Source organism: Zootermopsis nevadensis, unplaced genomic scaffold, assembly GCF_977971745.1.
Source record: "Zootermopsis nevadensis isolate Lab colony 2312 unplaced genomic scaffold, Znev_1.0 Znev_ptg000007l, whole genome shotgun sequence".
In the NCBI taxonomy this organism is placed as follows: Eukaryota; Metazoa; Arthropoda; class Insecta; order Blattodea; family Termopsidae; genus Zootermopsis; species Zootermopsis nevadensis.
The window spans coordinates 2,879,524-2,901,682 of record NW_028259139.1 but is presented as its reverse complement, the minus strand read 5'-3'; the positions used below and the strand labels follow the sequence as shown (position 1 = coordinate 2,901,682).

The 22,159-nt window shown below is 40.0% G+C and overlaps 1 protein-coding gene across 5 annotated transcripts in view; it reads left to right on the top strand.

The window, feature by feature from the left end:
• cv-c (RhoGTPase activating protein) overlaps positions 1–22,159 on the top strand; it is a 222,625-nt gene that overhangs the window by 89,791 nt on the left and 110,675 nt on the right. For 4 of the 5 annotated variants that reach the window (XM_087343957.1, XM_087343958.1, XM_022069653.2 and 1 more), the window contains one exon: positions 771–893. In XM_087343957.1, the coding sequence (XP_087200083.1) occupies positions 783–893 (111 nt within the window). In that variant the 5' untranslated portion in view covers positions 771–782. Of the gene's footprint in view, positions 1–770; positions 894–20,736; positions 21,217–22,159 lie in introns of those variants that run through there. The other variant, XM_087343959.1, reaches the window with a different exon arrangement.

The following is a 22,159-nucleotide window of genomic DNA, read 5'->3' as shown; positions in this document are numbered from 1 at the left end:
GGGATGTGCTACTATCAGATGTTACGGGCTGGACTTCCGTGATTCTGTTCCGGGCAAGGATTTTTCCTCTAGCCTCTGCGTCCAGACCGGCTCTGGGACCCACCCAACCTCCTCTACAATGGGTACCGGGGGTCCTTTCCCGGAGGTAAAGCCGGCCGGGGCGTGATGCTGACCACTCACCCCCCATCTAGTGCCGAAGTCAAGAAATAGAGGAGCTATACCTCGTCTCACCCCAAGCGCCTGTACGGCACGTAGCGGGACAAACTTGTACTACGCTGAAATTTCACGGAAATTCATTAATTTGTTTGGGACATGAAATGTGATCATGAACCTCTATTATGCACGGTCTTCAAAAGAATTCATGTCTGATTAAGGGAAGCCGGAACGGGGAGAAATTTCTGTAACATGCAGGCGCGAGGCATCAAAGTAAAGTTACGAAACGTCGGTCTGTACAGACCCCCCAAAGTCAAGCGATGTGCAGTTAACGGACGTGTCTGAACCACAGGACACTCTACTAATATTTTACAAGATTCCTCGAACACAAATTAACATTTAATTATCATAAAATTATGTTATTATTAGTATTGTCATCATTCTATCTTAAAAAAAATGTTTTCAGGACGGAATTAATTTGTCATTTCATCGTGGGCGTTGTTTGTATTCGTTTACTTTCCGTATTAAAGTGTGAGATTGTTCGCAGCTGCGCGGTCCATGTACCCTCGCTCACTCACTGCCCACTAATGAGGATGTGTGGTTTCCTCCTGTTACAGAACCATCATGCGATGACGTCACGAGTCGCAATGGACTCGATGCGTCCGGATGAGCGCGCGGCCGGCGTCATTTCCGGGTCCGACCCTTATCGAGAACTGGAGCTGTACCTCGAAAAAGTCAATGTAAGTAGATTATCATTTGCAGACATTTTGTGTGACTGTTTTCAGGATAGATTTCGCTGACCAGAAGAAGGTCTCTTCATCGTGTTCATTTGTGTGCATAAAAAAGCGTTTCCACCACCGGATTAGTCCGTTTGGACTTAAAATCAGTTCTACGAATGCATTTGCAGTCCGTACCGCGAAGAAAACTCGTCACTATTACAAAGATTTAACTGGTTGATGCTGTTTGATGGTATAATTGCTGTTAACAGTGAGAATGATACAAAAATCAGAAATATAAAATGTCGATTTGATGATTGTTAAAGCGGGAGATACATTATAGTTACCACGCGGCTTCAAAGGGCTAATTAATTTCAACTCGCAGAAGACAAGTGGTACAGCTCCGTTGTTTTGGTCCAGTGGAGTACACAATTTAAGATTTGTTCCAAGCTGAATTTATGGGGTGATAAAGTTTCGTGACAGCTGCTTCTGTTTGTCTAATTGTCGCTGCTCCACAAATTGCACGTGGTCTCGAGACGGCTGACAGCCTGAGACTGAGTCGTAATACGAGTTCGCATGCGTGGGAACAGCAGCGCAACTAGTGGGAGAAAAAATTGAAACTAGGAATGTTTTTTTTTGTTGGGGGGGGGGGGGGAGAGGAGAGACTGTTGTGAGTTATAACCAATGTTTAAATGTGGTAGATTAAAAAAACTTTTAATATTTCCTTATGCAATCAGTACAATCGCCAACAGTATTTTCTCAGAACACATTTTGGCGTCTGCAGTCATAATTATGCGTTGTTTTCATCAGGATAATCAAATATCGCTTAGGACGTGTGGTGTAGGGGCGTACGATCTTTGGAATATCTCGAAAACTGGTGTCTGGGTTCGAATTCTGCTGAAGGCAGGATTATATGTCCGCGTTTGTATTATCTTCTGAGGTCATGTAAAGGATTCATTTTGTGGTGTTACGGAAAAGATGGTTAAAAGTTTAAAAAATTAGATACGTTCATACAGAAATTCCCCTCGTTGAAAGGTTAAAGGTGTTTCGTTCCGTACTGAAAAATTATGTGTAGTGGTTTCTTTACTGTAACACCACAGAACTTTGTGCCACAAATTCGTAATTGGTAAACAATTCAATAAAATACAGATTTCACTAACAGAGTTTCTGAACTTGAAGTAAATCCCTGCATTCATTTCTCCCTCTCGTGTATCAAATAGGGGTTGAAGTTGGCACTTGGAAAATGCGCCCTGACTTTATTCTCTGTTATTTTACCACACTGTTTCATCTGCGTAGAATATGATCAAACTAGGTTGGCAGGCCTGTGGTGGTGGGATCTTGAAACACGTGGTCGTGGCGTGTGTGTGTGTGAAAGTACTATTCCAGTATTTATCTGAGGAGAGTAAGGGAAAAACATGAAACATATAGCTGAAGATTATTATGACAAGGAAAAAGGTTGAGGATGAACATGAGATGTTGTGTTTTGGAGACTGACGTTTTACCAAGAGTGAATAGAAACTTTTACGGACTCGTCTAGTTCTGGTAATTGGAGCTAGGTGTCAGCACATCGCAGACGCTGGAGTTCAGGGAACCAGAGTTTCCTTTGCAAAAATTAATCCGCGGTTTTATTTTTAGTAGATTTTTTTTAAGGATTTGTAACGTATCTGTGCAATCTGACAACACTGTTTCTTGGAAACACATGCTACCAGATGGCAAAAGTTACGTCACAGTGGGCGGCTTCTTTGCTATGGAGATCAGATCTTAGACATGGCTGTTTTTTTGTCATCTGGCTTTATACAACATGTTGTTCACTTTTAAATCCAATGGCCTCCTTCCTCTGCAACAGAATAATTGTGATGAGAGAGTGCTTCAGTACAATTCGCTAAAAAGGTCTTGCTGAAACACGTAGCGGGAGACGTACAACACTGAATTTTATTTTCATTCGTTCTTCGCACCAAGTGGCAGACATTTTCCGGTAAAATTTAAAGGGGGGGGGGGGGAACTCCATCATTATATCGTATCCTCCCATATCCCACCAGGGGAGAGCTGAACAAAATGATATAGGGGAAATTTGGAAATGCATACAAAATTTTTGTCGGGAAACCTGAACTGAAGAAATCACTTTGGAGACCTAAGAATGAATGGGAAGATAGTATTAAAATGGTGTCAGGGAATTGAACTGGATTATTCTGGCTCAATTTTGGGTCCGGCGTCAGAATCTTACGAAAACGATAATGAATGAAGATGTCGCTGTGATGAACATTAAATCCCATTGCAATGAATCTTCCGGTTGCATACAAGGAGGGAAATTTCTTGGCTAGCGAAGAAAGATTTTGCAGTATTGAGTTAATTAGTTAATATATATATTTTTTTAGCCCGTGTCAGAATAGGTCCAAAGTCTCATCGTACAAAATTTGTATAACTTTTGGAGGATCTGATGTTCTCATGTGTTTGTCTGCTTTCAATAGCCTAAGCCCTAAACGGAAAGAAGGACTTTCACGAAGGACACTACACTTTTCGGTATTAACCATGCTGAAACATACGATTATTCCACGGAGGTGATTAGTCTCGCTGTAAATTCTCTGCTCCAGAAGTACTAGATTCGATTCTCGTCCAGGACACCGGCTAAACCATATTGACTCAAGCCAATATCGAGATAGTATCCAGAAATATATCACAACCTTCTTCTATGTCCTTGGCTAAAACTGATGTCAGAATCATCTTCCTTTCTTAATCGAGGTCATGTAACTCGTCTACACTACGCGTGAGTAAAGTAAGTCCCAGTGACGAATGCTGCCTAGGGTTTACGCATGCGCACAAGATTACTTTGCCTGCCTGGTTTCCTTTGTCACTGGTACATTCTTGATTCTTGCGTACAGTATTTAAAGCAACATTCATAAGTAACCTCAAAAATTAATTAGAAGTATCAGAGATGTACGAGATTATCTTTAAAGCAGCTTTAGTCATCATTACTTAGGTATAAATGAATGAATTATAAAGACCTGATATTCGAAGACTCGCGAATCGTTTATTAACATAACAATCGATACGTTTACGACATTTCTAACACCAGAAAGTCGTATAGCTTAACAATCGTCACCAAAGCTAAACTCCTTGGACTGCCCTTGGACTGTTACCGAACTGTTTTTTGTTTTATTGTTTGTCTTGAAAGAGAATAATAATACAAACACGAAACAAACAGTTCTATAATGATGCAAAACAGGTTTTTCCTTTATGCAAATGAAGATTATGTACGAATAGGCCCGACTGATGTTGACTCTAGTACCGAAGTGCGTAGTGTCAAAAGAATACCTGTGTAAAGCTGAATGTAAAATGAAAGAACAAGACAAACGAGCGAGGAAAGAGGAGGTTTCTAGTTGTGGGAAAAACGTTTCTGTAACTGTGCAGAGCAATTGGATGCATTGGGCGTATATTAGACTGTGGTTCGCAAAAAACCCGGTAGATGGAAGCAGTCTTGTAGATAACCGAACTCAATAAATAAATGAATGGATGAATTAAGGCTTTGACCGGGATGTTCTTTTGTTAAATCTTATGTGGTACCGCCTGATTCGACTTCTAATGGTTAAGTGAAGTGTTTTCTTCGCGGTACGGTCTGGATTCGTAAATATTATGAAGACGAGCTTCGGCTTCAAAGGGTTAACCAGCTGATTTTCGTAATGGTGAGGTGTAGTGTTTTCTTCGCGGTACGGACTGAATTCATAAATAATATTCAGACGATCTTCGGCTTCAAAGAGTTAATGAACATGTGAAGGCGTTTTAATTAATTGTCATAACGCACATTTCTACTTTTGTCCCAACGTGGCTCGTCTAATATATGTTGTCGGTACTAATGGTAATAATCTTGTATGAAACAATGCATAAAGCGATCTAATTCACACATTTCTTCGCTATGAAACTAGATATAGCGTAACTGTTTCATCTATGGTCTCCCGTCCGTCTGACGGTATAGGATTCTACTGATTGAACCTAAGAAGGCCAGAGAGACTGGTCGGCTAAGGTTAGTAAGTACCCTCGGTGTTCATAGATGGAGCACAATATTATAATGGATCTTTAAATAGAGAGGATATGCATTGGATGTAGCTGGCTTAGGATAGGGTCCAGTGGCTGGCTGTGGTGAATATTGAGATCATGGCTGTCTTCTGGGTTGTAGAGCCGTGTCGTATATATATGGACCCAAAGGAATGAGGTAATCGTACAGTACTGATATTAGATACGTTTTATTTTACCGAAACGTCGGTAGCCACGTGCGAGAGTACACGGCGTCAAGGCTACAACCAGTTACATTATTCTGGTGGTTCTGAGCCTGAAGAAACTTTTGTGTGTAACTTCAGTCTGGAACATGTGGGCCTGTAGGAGGCGTGTGTCTTTTGGAATCATGTGGTTCACAGTTTGTACGGTAGATGGTGTCGTCATTGAATCGCGAAACAGCGCTGCGCTCGTCATGAATTGAAATTGAATTGTTCTGTTAAGAGCATGCTACGGAAAAGGGAGATTTTGTTATTTTAACGATCTCCATGTGCATATTAGTTTGATATTATCACAAGTTGTCGTCTCTCTCTTCAGCTTTTGATACCATAATATTGATTGGATTTCCCCTCTCCTTTACGCGTGCTACATGTTTATCGTCTCACCCTCCCCCCCATACCTTGCCTTTAAAGAGAACCTGTTTATTTTATTTTCTGTGTCTTCTGCACATGCGCGGATTCCAGTTACGTCGGAACAAATTTCTAAAGCGCCGCTGCTTATGTTGTGGTCACATTGGAAACTGATACGACGGAAACTTGCCTCAAGCGACACATTGCGACGGGCCGTAACAGATTGAATTTATTCCATTAGCCACAGCCAATAGAACATGACGCAAATTATGATTCTCTAAAGATTTGTGACGATTTATTCATCATAAGAAAACTACTGTACATTGTCCAAGACATACACGACGTTTCGGGAGTTGTTTCTATTCCCATCTGCAGGTAACACGTTACTGTAATATAGCAAGATTCTATCATATTAGAGGATAACGGCTGGGATCAAACCTGTGACCTTTGGACTAGCCTTGTGATACGCGTTTGTCACCCAAGGCGACTTGGTATTACATGCCCATGAACACACAAACTACAGAGTGTCCGAAAAGTTCCGCAGTCCGAAGTTTAAAGGTAAATAGCCTGTTTTGTTACTGTGACAGGGATATTTCAGTTCTTCGTGCCCAGTGGCAACACTGAATATGTCACCTCAACGAGTCGGTGGTTTGACAGTTTCTTTGTGTTCTATGCTCGTTTGTTTGTTTTTTTCAACAGTGATCCGCATTTATTGTCAAAAATTATTTTCGAACGCAGTCGTATGAAGTAGTTTTATATACCGCGCGTATCAGGTGCGTTATTCTGGTACTGCTGTACTAAGCAAGTAGAACATTTTTGTACTAGTTAATCATTCAGCTTTGAGTCGCGTGGCATTGCCAACACCTGTGTTTCTCTCTCTCACGGATTGGTTCGTAGGTAGCTAGACGGCAGCAGTGTTACCACACTCATCAAGATAAGAAGAGTTATTTTCGTCAGACTAATCGGAGGGATTCCAGTCAAGTCGGAACCCATCATTTCCATTTCCAGTGTGACCACAGCCTTCTCGTTCTGTTGGTTTCCGTTCCATTGTTCCGATTCCGAATAAAACGTGAACTTCTCGATACCGAATAGTCTGTGCGAAAAGGCGTCGTCTTGCACTTGTGAGAGAATTTTCACACATTCTTATTCTGTTTATTGTAGGCGACTGATCCACAAGACACCATTTTCTCCTTGATATGCTATAGGCTTATAAATCGTGTACTGTTCAACGCAGAACATCTGTAGCGTTTCGTTCGTGTCTAACATCACCTTTTTTTTTTTTTGTGAGAAAGTAAAACCTGAACATCTGACGGCGAAACGAAATCTTCACTGCGAACACTTGCACTCTCGTGCTGTGTACAGACAAGCTGTAGATTTCAGTCAGAGGAACTGTATTTCGGTGTTTCTGTGGTCTCTGCGGTATGGTAACTGAACGGATAATAGTGGTTTTGTGTTATCTACTACACGCAGAGTTAAATATAAAATGTTGAAAACAATTTGACAATATAATTACGCACTTGTAGAGTTGTCTTATTGTTTACACCTAAAAGTACTGTTTTTCGTGTTTTATGTAACTCGCTTTGAAATTAAGGATAACACGAACACCTTTGGTTTAGTTGGAACACCCGAAGGAAAGAGATCACTTTGAAGACCTCGACGTAGATGTGAGAATATTTTACAATTGATGTTTACATGACTAAGATGTGGACTGGATTTATCTGACTGGGATCTTCGATGGAGAGGAAGTGTTTTTGTGTGAACCATAAACTGAATCAGACAAACGATGACCTCGTGTTAATTTGTTCCCGTCATAATGAAATGCTCGAACTCTTCCACATTTTGAGAGAGGCTTATCTTTCTTACAGAGATAAATCTGTTCTCTTCTAAAGCTTCACGGTCTAGCAGATTAATACACAGCCACAACTGTCTTAAAAGTAAATTCTAAACATTTTGATGTCATTTCGCACACGTGTTAAGGTAAAACTGAACATCGTATATAAATTATCTGATAAAGCTGTTAATTTGCCCGAGGTTATTAGCAATGTAACATTCAAGGTTTTCTTTACGGAAATCTGTTGGAAGATGCCACTTGGAAGACCGAGAAAGAGATGGGATTAGAATGTGCTATGACACCGCTGTCTGTGGTAGGATTATTACTGAATGGCTTGGAAAGGATGTTGAAGGAAGCGGTCGTGGCCTAATTTAAAATATCATTCTGACATTTTCTTGGGAGGAATATTACGAGAAACTTGAGGTTACATGTTCTCTGGTCCGATATTTGAACCTGGAATATCTCCAAATACGAAACATGAGTGGCGTTTACTCGACACCGATGTTAGGTATATATTGTAACCGCCGATCCGCACACGACCTGTCATTCGTTTGATGTAGCCACGGGATCGACTCCAGTGGTGTGCGTGACGTTTGTGGTTACAGCTTTGTATGATTCGGCGTATGGAGAGGAATATAATGGTATCTCAAGAGTAATTTGGTATAGTGGCTAGTCGGTAAGCAAGGTTCTGTCGACACTCAAGGCGGTCGGTGAAGTTGAGCTTGCTTGAAGGTAGCGAAATCTCTTAATCGATGCAAATAGAGACAACTCAGGTGCTAATTTTGGATAAATTCACTTTATTAACTTTTTCTAACTCACAGATGCGGGAACTTTCACATTGATATTAGGTCAGCGATATGATTCGGCTGTTTATGTACTCGCGCGTCATTTTAATTTAATTTAATTAGAGTTTAACACTAATTAAATTAATTAATTTTTTACGTCACTGATGAGTTGTGTTTGAAACAGCTTGAATAAACCTTTGAATCCCGCTATTAAGTTACACTGGCGCGATAAGAGTTCATTTTACACCAAACAAAGAATTTTTGCGCTGAAAATTAGTGAACAAGCAGAACACGTCTGCTTTGATTCTAAGATCGAAATTTGAGAGACCGGCATCACAAGCGCGGCTAGAAGTCCCCATAAACGCTCCAAAAAGCCATATTCGAATGTCATTGGTTCAAGTCCCCCCCACCGCTAATGTTCTATAGCAACCGTCATTTCACGTCTGGTATTAATTAAGTTTTAGTCTCGTAAAGATCTTTTACGAGTGTGAAACCTTTGTGAATGTCAGACTGAAATTCTGGAAGAAAGACGTTCAAGCTACTGATTATCGCCGCTCTCTTCCAATTTAATGCATTAAACAAAGCCAAAATTAATAAAATAAATCAATTTAGAATCAGATATTGTAGGTGCGTCATATTGTGATTTTATTTAAAATAGTATTAAAATATATTAAAATTGTCCGTCAATCACAATAAAGTAATATAAGATAATTAAATGGTTAAAATATTATCCTTTGTTCCGTATCGAGTACTCAACATTTGTTGATACAATGTGAAAAACGAAGAAATGATAAGAAAAATTAAAATTAGTAATTGAATTAAGAGTTTATAACATACACCTGATGACGGCTCTATGAAAGCCGAAACATGTCGAGAATGTTCCATATGTAAATCGAGTACTCGATACGGAACAAAGGATAATATTTTAACCATTTAATTATCTTATATTACTTTATTGTGATTGACGGACAATTTTAATATATTTTAATTTAGAATCAGTAAGACGTATCAGATATTATCTAATCACGCCTTCGTTTATATAGACCAGACTAATATACCATAGCTTAATTTAACTTTCATCTCAAGGTTCATCCCGTTCTGGAATCGAACTACGAACCTGGACTGGCACAATATCAACGTTTCTGAGGAACATACTGCCTCCGTCTTTAGGGCGAAGAAATTAACATCGAAATCGTCTCCGCTATGAGAACCTCAGGTCTCATTTAATAAAAATTTCCTTGGATATTATCCATCGTCTAGTAAATATAAAACACAGATTTGACTTGAAGAGTTGATGAAGTTCGTCTTTATGTAGGCCAGCACAATAGTGGCGTATGTATGTTTATTTGTGTACGCTCATCTTCAGGAAGTAATTGAGGAGCAAAGTGACAAGACCTAAAAATAGGAATTGGGTCGCGTCTGTTCTGTCACATCCAGCGACGAGGTTAGGTCCTGACCAACAAACAGACCTGTCAAGCTCATGATAAGCAGAATCCAGAGGCCTGAGACCAGAAACCGCGTTTGATGGGAGATTGTGTAAGGGTCGCCAAAGACTACGCGAACAATGCATTCGGCAAAGGGTCTCTAAAGGTACAATTTGTCTGCACGCGACAGAGACAAGCGACCGAGGCAGGCGACAGAGTTACGAGACCGAGACTGGTCGCTTCCTGTCTGCTCTCTGTACAATCGTATTAAGTACAATTACGAGCGCGAGACAGAGACAAAGCACAGGAGACCGCTCTCGGACCAGTAGTGTCTCGCGACGGGCTCAGGCAGCACGTCAGTGCGTAACCAAACTGCTTATGATTCAATCTGAAATAACTCCTCAAATTATCTTCTTCTAATGATAAATGATTCTTTATATTAACAGACAGAAAGATCCTTCTTCACGTCTGGTTTTCAATATTGAACTCATAGGTTTTCTTTGTTTCTTTCGCAACAAATAACACAGCAACACATCATCTTCTTCTTATTCTTCGAGTAACCTTTTTAGAAGCATTTTTGTACTCAATTTTCACAGAATATGTGCACGTATGTCTCAACAAAACAAAGAAAACAAACACTTTGCCGCATGTTTCGGTCGTCACCTCAAAAGTGTGTGGCGACAAGCTGCGATGTGTCCGTCTCCCGTCTCTGTCGCGTGCAGCCAAATTGTACCTTAACTCCTATTAGGGAGGAGACAGAAATCAAGTGCTCTGTTGTAGCGCCGAAAATGCATTTAAATTACGAACTACATGAAGAAGAGAAGCTGATACTCGCTCAGCTGGTTAAAACATATCCTTGCATTGTATGCAACTCGATGGTCAAAAGATGTGGTGTATACACCAGGTTAATATTTCTTATTATAATGTGTATGCATCTTTTTTTGGTACACTCTGTACACGCATTTACTGATAGCAGCCTTCGTTTCGTGTTAGAATCTGACATGACTGTCCTTTCTGAAACATTCAAGTGTTTTCAAAAAACTTCGCGTTTGCAAGTCAAATGCAGAACATCTATCAAAGAGAGAAGATAAAATGGCCTGAAATGGAGATGTCGATTACGTCACATTCCACTGTAATTGAAACTATTACAAGGTTTGTATTTTTTAGTGAGAGGGGAAGGGGGGGAGGGACTTTTATCTGATTAAAATACGCTGGCTTAAGGGAGGGGTAGGTGGTCGACCAGCCAGAGGCTGTGTTGCTGTAGAGAGGGGGGAGGGGGGGGTAAGTGATGGATGGACCGAAAATGAGAGATGACGTCGATTAGTTGCTTATTTATTTCGCAATGATTTGTACAGAGCGTCTAATCTAGGATGACTGGAATTACCTCATTAAAGCCCAGTGGTCACAGTATGTACCACCTGATTTAACAATCACTAACTCTGTATTTTATTTTTATTGCCTTTATAAACGGAAAATATTTTCTAAAGCAGCATCAACCAGTTGATCTTTGCGGTACCGACTAAATTCTTTAAAAAAAAATTCAGACGTGCTTCGCCTTAAAATGGTTAAATGTATATTTTGATGGTTATTTTTATGATTCTGTGACTATCGTAGCAATTATTTATTATCGAATGACGTAGATGAAGATTATATAGTGCATTTTGAAATCAAATGGAATACTGATCTGTCATGGCCTGTCGTATATTTCGCTTAATTTGTCTGTGGGGACTGGGAAGATTTTCACAAGAAACTGTTGGATATTAGGTTGATCATGAGGAAAGATTTGCTACTACGAATTCAGAAAACATCGGAGTCCAACCCATGTTATGATTAAAACAAGAATTTTTTCATTAGTTTTAATTGAATAAGTTTTTTTATATAAAATAAATCCTTAATAGGTGTTTGTATGTTAGTTGGATTCTCCAGCGGTTAGATACTCTCTTGATTTTATATTCCCGAACTATTATAAATATACTAGTCCTGTGAATATATTTGTGTCTTGTTTAAATTGTAAAACATGGATAATATAAAACATCATTTGATAAACCATCTACCATACAAAGGTGCGTAATAGATCGATACCACTTCCATCGATAGTTGACTCGATTCCACTGAAGCTGTTATCAGAGTCTGTTTACGGTCTAACTAAAAGCTATTCAGACGTTTTATCAAACACTGATTCCAGTTTAAGATATTCTTAGGTTTTCTTCGCATGCATAAAGTTATCAGCGTTGAAGGTGTTAATAGCCCCATTAACGATAAGTTAAAATCCCCAGATTAACTGTGTGACGTCGTGACTAGTAAAAAAATATATAAAAAACTGCGCAGTTTATAAAGTTAAAAGGTCGAGTTTTTGGACTAAGTAAAAATGTCGTCAGTAAACTGTATCATAAATGTTTCTGGTTTGTATAGTTTATGAGTTTGTTTGTTAACCCTTTGAAGCCGAAGATCGTCTGAATATTATTTACGAATTCAGTCCGTACCGCGAAGAAAACACTACACCTCACCATTACGAAAATCAGCTGGTTAACCCTTTGAAGCCGAAGCTCGTCTTCATAATATTTACGAATCCAGACCGTACCGCGAAGAAAACACTACACCTCACCATTACGAAAATCAGCTGGTTAACCCTTTGAAGCCGAAGCTCGTCTTCATAATATTTACGAATCCAGACCGTACCGCGAAGAAAACACTACACCTCACCATTACGAAAATCAGCTGGTTAACCCTTTGAAGCCGAAGCTCGTCTTCATAATATTTACGAATCCAGACCGTACCGCGAAGAAAACACTACACCTCACCATTACGAAAATCAGCTGGTTAACCCTTTGAAGCCGAAGCTCGTCTTCATAATATTTACGAATCCAGACCGTACCGCGAAGAAAACACTTCACTTAACCATTAGAAGTCGAATCAGGCGGTACCACATAAGATTTAACAAAAGAACATCCCGGTCAAAGCCTTAATGTGTCCTTTTAGCTCCAAAGGATTGAATGCTCCTACGTAACTTATACCGAGCTGGTTATCAGATACGGCTGACATCTGGCGATATCTGATTCTAATCTACACAGAGGCGACAGTTATTCTGTTTGAGGTCTTTGTGGGTTTTATTAAGATGCTTCTACAGTATTTGTGCTCGTGTCCGACTCACGTGCCTCTGTGAATGTTGATCCGGTGTCCAGGCGACGCATTCAGCCTCAGTCACAAGAGCTCCAGTGGTTGGCCACAGTGTCGGTAGAACAGCTGTCTGTACACACACACACACACACACAGGTAACTGTCACCCCGAGTTTCTGCAACACGGGCTAAGGGTCTGCACACACTTCCTCCTAGGCAAGTTCAGGATTCGTATCTTGAAGTATTCCTCCGCCGTTCACTAAACAGAAACATCCTTTCGTGTCCTTCGAATACAAATATATGTTGCAGGATTCAGTCGTTAATTAACCAGTTACAGCTTTATGTTTGAAGATTTCTGTCTTCTGGGTTGTTTGCGATTCATCGCCCTGATGACGGAGGCAGTATGTCCTCTGAAACGTTGGTAAACATCTACCAGACTACACAGCGCAACAACCCCGAAGACAGAAATCTTCATACTCTGATGACGGAGGCAGTATGACCTCTGAAACGTTGGTTAACATCTATAAGACTACACAGCGCAACAACCCAGAAGACAGAAATCTTCATACTCTGATGATGGAGGCAGTATTACCTCTGAAACGTTGGTTAACATCTATAAGACTACACAGCGCAACAACCCAGAAGACAGAAATCTTCATCGCCCTGATGATGGAGGCAGTATGACCTCTGAAACGTTGGTAAACATCGACCAGACTACACGGCGCAACAACCCAGAAGACAGAAATCTTCATACTCATCGCCCTGATGATGGAGGCAATATGACCTCCGAAACGTTGGTAAACATCGACCAGACTACACGGCGCAACAACCCAGAAGACAGAAATCTTCATACTCATCGCCTTGATGACGGAGGCAATATGACCTCTGAAACGTTGGTTAACATCGACCAGACTACACAGCGCAACAACCCAGAAGACAGAAATCTTCACACTCGCCGCTGTGAAAACCTGAAATCATACATAGATTTAAGTTTATCGCTAAATCTATCTATAAACATGACATGATGTCATCAACTGATTCCTAGTCGTTAAATAGCCTATCTGAAACGAAAAATGTAATAGCCATGTAAAAAGGGACATAATCGAAGTTTTTGTTAATTGAACGTTAGGCCTCTTGCAGAAATCTTCAGGCTTATGAATGCTTATGTCCAGTAGTTCCGTTAAACGTTATGTTACGTTCCTAATGTGTCTTAAACTTCATCGTATGAAAACTGTTTCGGAAAGTCGTTCGATATTTACCATTGACTCTCTATTATTCAGGTTTCGCTACCGTATGTAAGAGTTAGAAGTGTTGGTTCTCCGTAAACGCGTATTCTTGAATTTTACGGAACTCTTGTTGGTTTGAAGAACTTTTGTTTTACATATTACGTATCTCGACTGTCGTTTAGACCTGAGTAAGTAGTCTGTTCGTTGTAAACGGCCTACTTCCTATACCTGCAGGGTGTGTTAGACTTCCCGTCACACAGATTATTAGGATCGAAAGCATCCGTTGCGTGTTGCCTAATTACATGGAGCAGTCTGCTCGTAAGAAGCCGATAATTTCTCAGCTACCAACCAGATGAGTGTATTATGTTAGATGAACCCAGTTCATATGAAGCTCTGTGTTTGAGAAATAAGATTTTAATATTATCCTCTCATTTACTCATAATTATCCGAAGTATGCCGACCAAAATTTCCTCCCATGCTTGTAACATAACCCGGAAAGGCTGGTCTGTCCTTTGTGTGTGTGTGGTTTATTTATTTATTTATTTATCTATTTCCTTATTAGTACTTGATTTAACGGTGGTCTAGCGGTTAGAACGCTGGCCTTGTAATCCTGGGGTCTCGGGTTCGATTCCCGGCGGTGCTCGAATTTATAACTTGTGTTGGGCAAGGCCGTAGTCTAGGCTACACGGAGTTTTCCTCCGGGGGCTTTCCCGGTTTCTCCGTGGCATCCCATTCACACACAGAAGAAGGCAATGGCAAACCACTTCTGGATCATCTGCCAAGAACGTATATGAACAGGTCCCAGTCCGAGAAAAGGATGGAAGGATCCTGTTCATACGGACCTGTCGTCAGACAGAACACTAAATAATAATAAGATGAGGTGGTCTAGCGATTAGAACGCTGGCCTTGTAATCCTGGGGTCTCGGGTTCGATTTCCGGCGGTGCCCGAATTTATAACTTGTGTTGGGGAAGGCCGTGGTCTAGGCAACACGGAGTTTTCCTCCGTGGCATCCCAACAATTACTCCATTCACACACAGAAGAAGGCAATGGCAAACCACTTCTGGATCATCTGCCAAGAACGTATATGAACAGGTCCCAGTCCGAGAAAAGGATAAAGGATCCTGTTCATATGGACCTGTCGTCAGACAGAACATTAAATAAAATAAATCGGTAGCTCAGAATATATGGGCTCTAAAGCTGAATTTCTCAGGAAAGTTTGCTCAGAGAACTGTTGATTTATTTAGAATGCAATTCTCCTTTACTGATTAACGTTTCCAGCAATGGAATGTGCAGTTGCTTGCGTAGAATATCTGTAGTCAGGGTTGCAATAAAATCGAAATAACTAACTGAATGTAGCCCTAATAGAGATCGACTTTTTATTTTAATTGTATCCGCAGTTTCGTCGAAATTTATCCTATAGATACGGGTGTACGGTGTCCCAAAAATGATTTACATTTTTCTCTGTATTGTATTGTGTATACATCATTTTCGGACACTCTGTATATAGATGTCTGGGACGGACTGCGATTGGTCGCTGTCCTGAGTCCGACTCTAGCCAATCAGATATTGGTTCTTTGAGTACCGAAACGTCGTGTACAGTTGAACAAGCGACGTTACTGGAGTATAAAAGAAAGTTACTGTGTTACAGGCGTACATAAGGAAGAAATTTAAAATGTGTACGTTAGATTTCGGGGATGAGCGGTGAAAATGATTCTAAATTTCGGTAAACATTGACGTTGTGATATTCAGGATAGATGTTATCCCCGCCGAGCGGAAATTGTGCTCTGAACTCCAGCCGCGAAAAGGACATGAAATTTAAATTAGTTTAAATGTCATTAATATTTCTTATCCGGCAGTAGAAAGAATCTTTCTTGAAAACTGATAGCACCGCGTGACGACAAGGTTTGACTTTTAACTGACAGAGGTTTCAATTCTCGTCATCCTACGAACGAGATTTGTTCATCAGTAACAGAAGCCTTTTTTGCACTGAATAATGTTATTTTACAATGTCAATAATTTTTTTTTTTTTTGTGTGTGTGTGTGTGTGTGTGTGTGAATTAAAACTGTGTTTGCAGTTTCTGAAGTGGAAGCTATGTCATCGTTAAACATGGGATACAAACAGAAGAAGACGGGTTTTTTTTTTCTGAATAAAACTTGGCATGTAAAAGGTTAAGAATGCAGCTTATCCTTTACAGCATCAATGATGTCACGTCCATTATTAACCTTGGAGGCTACACAGAAGGACTTAACCCTTCTCGGGGCTCTCGCCACGCTGAGAAACCGAATTGAGTAACGCCTTTTTTAGTGTGTCAGCCCAGATTTATGATTTTGTTTTTGAACTCAGCTTATGCATATTCATATGATAGGCTCTATATGTCTTGAAGCGACACGTTTCGACATAGTATGTGGTCAGAATCTGTCGCCTTGGGCATTGTCGGTAATTCACATCCTGGGCTTAGCGAAATATGCTGCAATATTCTGTCCACTTATCGATTAACGATGAGGCCATCATGCGGCAATATTATTAATTTTATACGACATTGGACGGTCAGCTGTATCTCACCGAATAACAGCGGTCTTTCAAGTAACTATTGATTTTGGCTTACGACATTCGTTAAGTAACTGCACCTCTCTGAATAACAGCAATACCTTAGGGTATTTACATTGGACTGACTGGTAAACGCCTCACCGAATAACAGCGGTCTTTTAAGTAACTATTGATTTTGGCTTACGACATTGGTTAAGTAACTACACCTCTCTGAATAACAGCAATACCTTAGGGTATTTACATTGGACTGACTGGTAAACGCCTCACCGAATAACAGCGGTCTTTTAAGTAACTATTGATTTTGGCTTACGACATTGGTTAAGTAACTGCACCTCTCTGAATAACAGCAATACCTTAGGGTATTTACATTGGACTGACTGGTAAACGCCTCACCGAATAACAGCGGTCTTTTAAGTAACTATTGATTTTGGCTTACGACATTGGTTAAGTAACTGCACCTCTCTGAATAACAGCAATACCTTAGGGTATTTACATTGGACTGACTGGTAAACGCCTCACCGAATAACAGCGGTCTTTTAAGTAACTATTGATTTTGGCTTACGACATTGGTTAAGTAACTGCACCTCTCTGAATAACAGCAATACCTTAGGGTATTTACATTGGACTGACTGGTAAACGCCTCACCGAATAACAGCGGTCTTTTAAGTAACTATTGATTTTGGCTTACGACATTGGTTAAGTAACTACACCTCTCTGAATAACAACAATACCTTAGGGTATTTACATTGGACTGACTGGTAAACGCCTCACCGAATAACAGCGGTCTTTTAAGTAACTATTGATTTTGGCTTACGACATTGGTTAAGTAACTACACCTCTCTGAATAACAACAATACCTTAGGGTATTTACATTGGACTGACTGGTAAACGCCTCACCGAATAACAGCGGTCTTTTAAGTAACTATTGATTTTGGCTTACGACATTGGTTAAGTAACTACACCTCTCTGAATAACAGCAATACCTTAGGGTATTTACAATGGACTGACTGGTAACTGCCTCACCGAATAACAGCGGTCTTTCAAGTAACAATATTGATTTTATATGCCGTGCGCACAGTCACACTTGACACTTAAAAAGAGTGTTTGTGCACATGAATTTGTGTTCCCAAAACTGTTTGTATACCATGAAATACGTTGTATGATGAGATAACATAAACATGTAGAGGAATGGTACAAATATGGAACATCGTATGTTTTCCCGTTTGTTAAATACATATTGAGGGCCTATTACAATTACAAACAATGCTTTAATTGACTGTTTTAATGTGTGACAATAATGGAAGTATATGTAATAGTAAAATGTTTACCAAAACACGTTTCGCCTTTCACATATGTAATATTAATTTGTGTAGACTTACTGTATTATTTGTTTTAGTTAAATTCTCTGTACTCTGGCTGTGTTCGCTTAACACGAGGTGACTTATTGTTTAATATACAGAACAAAATAATAAAAATATTTAACTACTGTTAAGAGGATATGTCTCTTTTACCGATACCTCCAATTACAAATACATCTAGATCAGAATGACTAGTGTTTTATACGAGATATCTTGTGCACAGGCAGTATGGAAAGGGTTAATAGTCTGCATCGGTATCTGATTGAAGCTGTTTGTATGGCGTAAGGCACGATCTTATTAGCTTTGCCCCTGGCTACTTCAGACATTGACAAGTAGGCAGACAAGATGGCCACATATTTCCCACACCGACTATAAATTGCCTTGTGTAATTTCGCACACCAGAACCACTGTAAATATATGATAAAGTTGCCTACCATGGAGCCGTGACCCTAATTCCGTACTGTCTCGATGTCTACGTGACGGAAGGTCTTGACCGCAACTGGGCTGATGGCCACAGGTAAAGTTCTAATGCCTTCAGAACCGACTAATTTGAAAGAGCGGACAAAGTTTCTTCTGTCGTAATAAATGATATAATTAATTTGTACGTTATTTGAGGGTGTTGTATCAAGTGTTGAGATTCTGTCACAGATAATGTCTGCAGTGACCAGTTCGAAGGGCGTAACACGCTTTACTATCAAAGAGAAGTTATATTTTGGTTTGTAGGCGATTTAACTGCACTGAATTAGTAGCTGAAATTGTCTGTTAGTGAATGAGATGATGATTAAAGAAAGAGTTGTCCTTGTGCCTGAGCATCAGAGAATGGAGGCTTATAAGGAAAGTGAAGGCAAAGCTTTTCGCCTTTTTAATCTCAGTACTAGGTGGGGTGTATGGTAAATATTAAGCCCTGCCTGTAGCCATTGAAAAGAGGTTGTGTAGGCCCCAGAATCGTAGAAAAAAAATCATCCCTCTACCCAGCAGCCCACTTTAGTGCAAGCTGTTGGTTTTCATTTAGGCGAGAATTATTTTCCTGAAATGGGAAGGATATGGAAGGATACGGCATTTACCTGCTTCAGTGTTCAGACCCAGAATTTCTGAGGAAAATCGTTAAAACCTCGCAATAGCCGGTCGGTGTACCGAATTCCAACAACGGAATTTTCCAACAGCAATGCATGGACGCGAAGTCTGTCAGTGTGTATTACAGTGTGATTGTTGATAGATATATTTTTATTTATTTAGTGTTCTGTCTGACGACAGGTCCATATGAACAGGATCCTTCCATCCTTTTCTCGGACTGGGACCTGTTCATATACGTTCATGGCAGATGATCCAGAAGTGGTTTGCCATTGCCTTCTTCTGTGTGTGAATGGAGTAATTGTTGGGATGCCACGGAGGAAAACTCCGTGTTACCTAGACCACGGCCTTGCCCAACACAAGTTATAAATTCGGGCACCGCCGGGAATCGAACCCGAGAGCCCAGTATTACAAGGCCAGCGTTCTAACCGCTAGACCACCGTGGGATAGATATATATCCTTTTTTAATCAGATAGAAGAATTCGAATGCTGACTTGTTCTTTATTTGGCCAGCTACATCGTCCTCCCTTGAATTGGTCTTAAAACGGGGGCAGTCAGTCGACCTTTGTCAGGTGTCAGTATAAATTTTGAACTTCGCCATGGAACAGGAGTTTATCGCTTGTGGGCGTATATCAACAGCTCGTTCACACTTTCATGTGCAGATTTGTGTGCAGCCGCCAACCGACCACCGACCAATCACCTGTCACCATGGCGGTTGCTTTTCCAAACAACTGACATGCTAAATGCGAATAGTGATCTCTACAAAATGCGGAAGGAAAATGTTCTGTGTTTAGTAGGGACATTTTTGAAATAAATCTTTTAAACATTGTCGGACTTTCAAATGATTAGGTTCTGAAGCTAAAACAATGTGGATTCTGCCTTGTACATACTTATAAGGTTTCCTGACCAGTATTTTGCAGTTAATTAACAGTGCTTAAATATCCCTATAAATGTATATGCATGTACTATACGAGGTGCGATCGGAAAGTTTCCAGACTGCGCGTATAAAAACCCGTACACTTATCTCAGGTATTAAATTCATCCATCGCCCTCGAAGTAGTTCCCCTGGGACAAAGAAAGATTTCCAGGGATGCTTCCAGGCTTGGCAGCGTAGCTGGGATCGTTGTGTTCACTCCCAGGGGAACTACTTCGAGGGTGATGGATGAATTTAATACCTGAGATAAGTGTACGGGTTTTTATACGCGCAGTCTTGAAACTTTCCGATCGCACCTCGTATATGGCCTTATAAAACAATAAATATAGATGTCATTAGAGCCTTATACGACGTACTTCAGATATATTTCTGTTGTTTAAAGTGTGAAAACCTTATTGAATAGAATTGTAATGTCTTATGTGATCACACTCAATAAACTACGTACATGACACTGAAATGAGACATTTTTTTAAATGTCGAGAAATACAGATAAAAAGTATGTTGAACAGAAGTTGCAGATTTCAACATGTTCTCAATGTATGTACAGATTATTATTTTTTTTTTTAAAAAGTAACAGTTGATAAGGTTCGAATTTGGATTCATATACAGTTTATACTGAACCGATTATACCGAAATTAAATTTTGGGTTTCGATTAAATTTGGTGTTTAAATTATACAAATTCTCAGGTGTCCTCTTCATTCGTTGAGTAGTTTTTAAGTAATGGAACGTGACGAAAGGCAGAGAGATACACTACGTTCCCATAATGCATTGTTTTCACTTCTTGCAAAGAACGCCTGTCATTGTGTAGAGGACAAAATTCAAGTTGGATTAAAGACTCGATCTAGATTGGGGGTGGGGGGGGGACATGGCGTTTGCAAGGAAACTATCCATGATTGAGTCCAGGCTCATACTACCAGTGACTTTCTCCGCTGTACAATTTGAGCCCAGTTCATTATTTAGTGTCTCCAAGCACAGTGCTGCAACATTTACTGTAGGTAGATGCTGGCTCTGATAGATAAAATGACCTCCAGAGAATAGAACTCAATTATCCTTTAAGGTAGGCGATGTTAGTGTAGCAAGCCTCGCTGCTGGTCCCACAACCCACAGCCCCACTCACCTTCCAGTTGCAATGCGAGTGACTTGGCTGTGTTGTACAGCTTTTATTCGCCAGAGGGACTGATGATTGCCGTGTAGTTGTTGCTAAGTCTTCGAATAGTGTTCAGACGTTTTACATGTGTCTGTGTGTGTGTGTTCTCTGTGGTGTTAATGGATTACTTGCGATCTCATCCATATTGCTGGGATGGATCCACCACCTGTTCTTACGACAGTTTGATTGATAAGTTCTAAACTTCCGTTCCGTGTTCATAGCAGCTCGGTCTACTTTGCAGATGATGAATTCGATCTCTTCGCTAATACTGTGGTTGTATTTTGCAAGGTATGTTTTTTTTATTCACATCGATAAAATAGTTTATTAAACTTTGAATGCAGTGCCCTTTTTATAAGAAGAAGGCTGCAACGTTGCTTTGAGGTTATGTCCAGAACTTCGACGTATCATATTATATTTTGAAGAGAACGTACCGGTAATGTGTGCCGGGTTTAAAGTATTAAACTTGGTAACTCTGTGGCGTATGGTCTTCAAAGTTTTTGTTATTCAGGTGGTCAGGTAATTTCATACATTTATATAGCGTAATGGTTTATTACTGTGCTCAGAAAGGATCGCCATTACAGGTCACTTGAACCAAGGTAATTTCTTCATACCAACTTTCTCTAACTTTTAAGTATGTCTTCCAAGGGGTCTTTGTTCTGTTTCATATTTAGCAGATTCTAGATTCGGATGTTGGGTTACTTCCCGGTTTCTAAATTAGGTGTTTCATTATTCTTTTATTTCGCTGGGAAAAAATGTGTGTTGGTGAATTAATTTGGGTGGCTCGTATTGTAATGTTAATGGACTAAAGACCTTTCACAGGGGAAGTTAGTTTTGGAACGCGGTGTGAGGGTTTAGTCATGCGAGCAACTGAGCGTGTGAACCAACAGAGAGAGAATTCATTGCACTTGGTTTTATTCGGTATTAAGACATCCATTTCTGTCTTCTTATAGTTTACCTTGGATAAGTTTTATTTGTGGATTTTTATCCGTTTATGCTGATAAATTTAGGATCGGTTTTATTACTTACTTGCTATTTATAAGAACTTCTTTACTGCATTGAAATACAAATAATCTCCACACGGTTCAAAGACGCCATGACATTAAGTGAATCTACTTGAAAGAAGAATAAGCCTATTGAGATTTTATAATATAATTCGGATCAAAACGTAGTGCAGTGTGATTTTTTTTCGAAGCAAAATCTGCTGTATTTTGGGCTGTGATTAATTATTGTT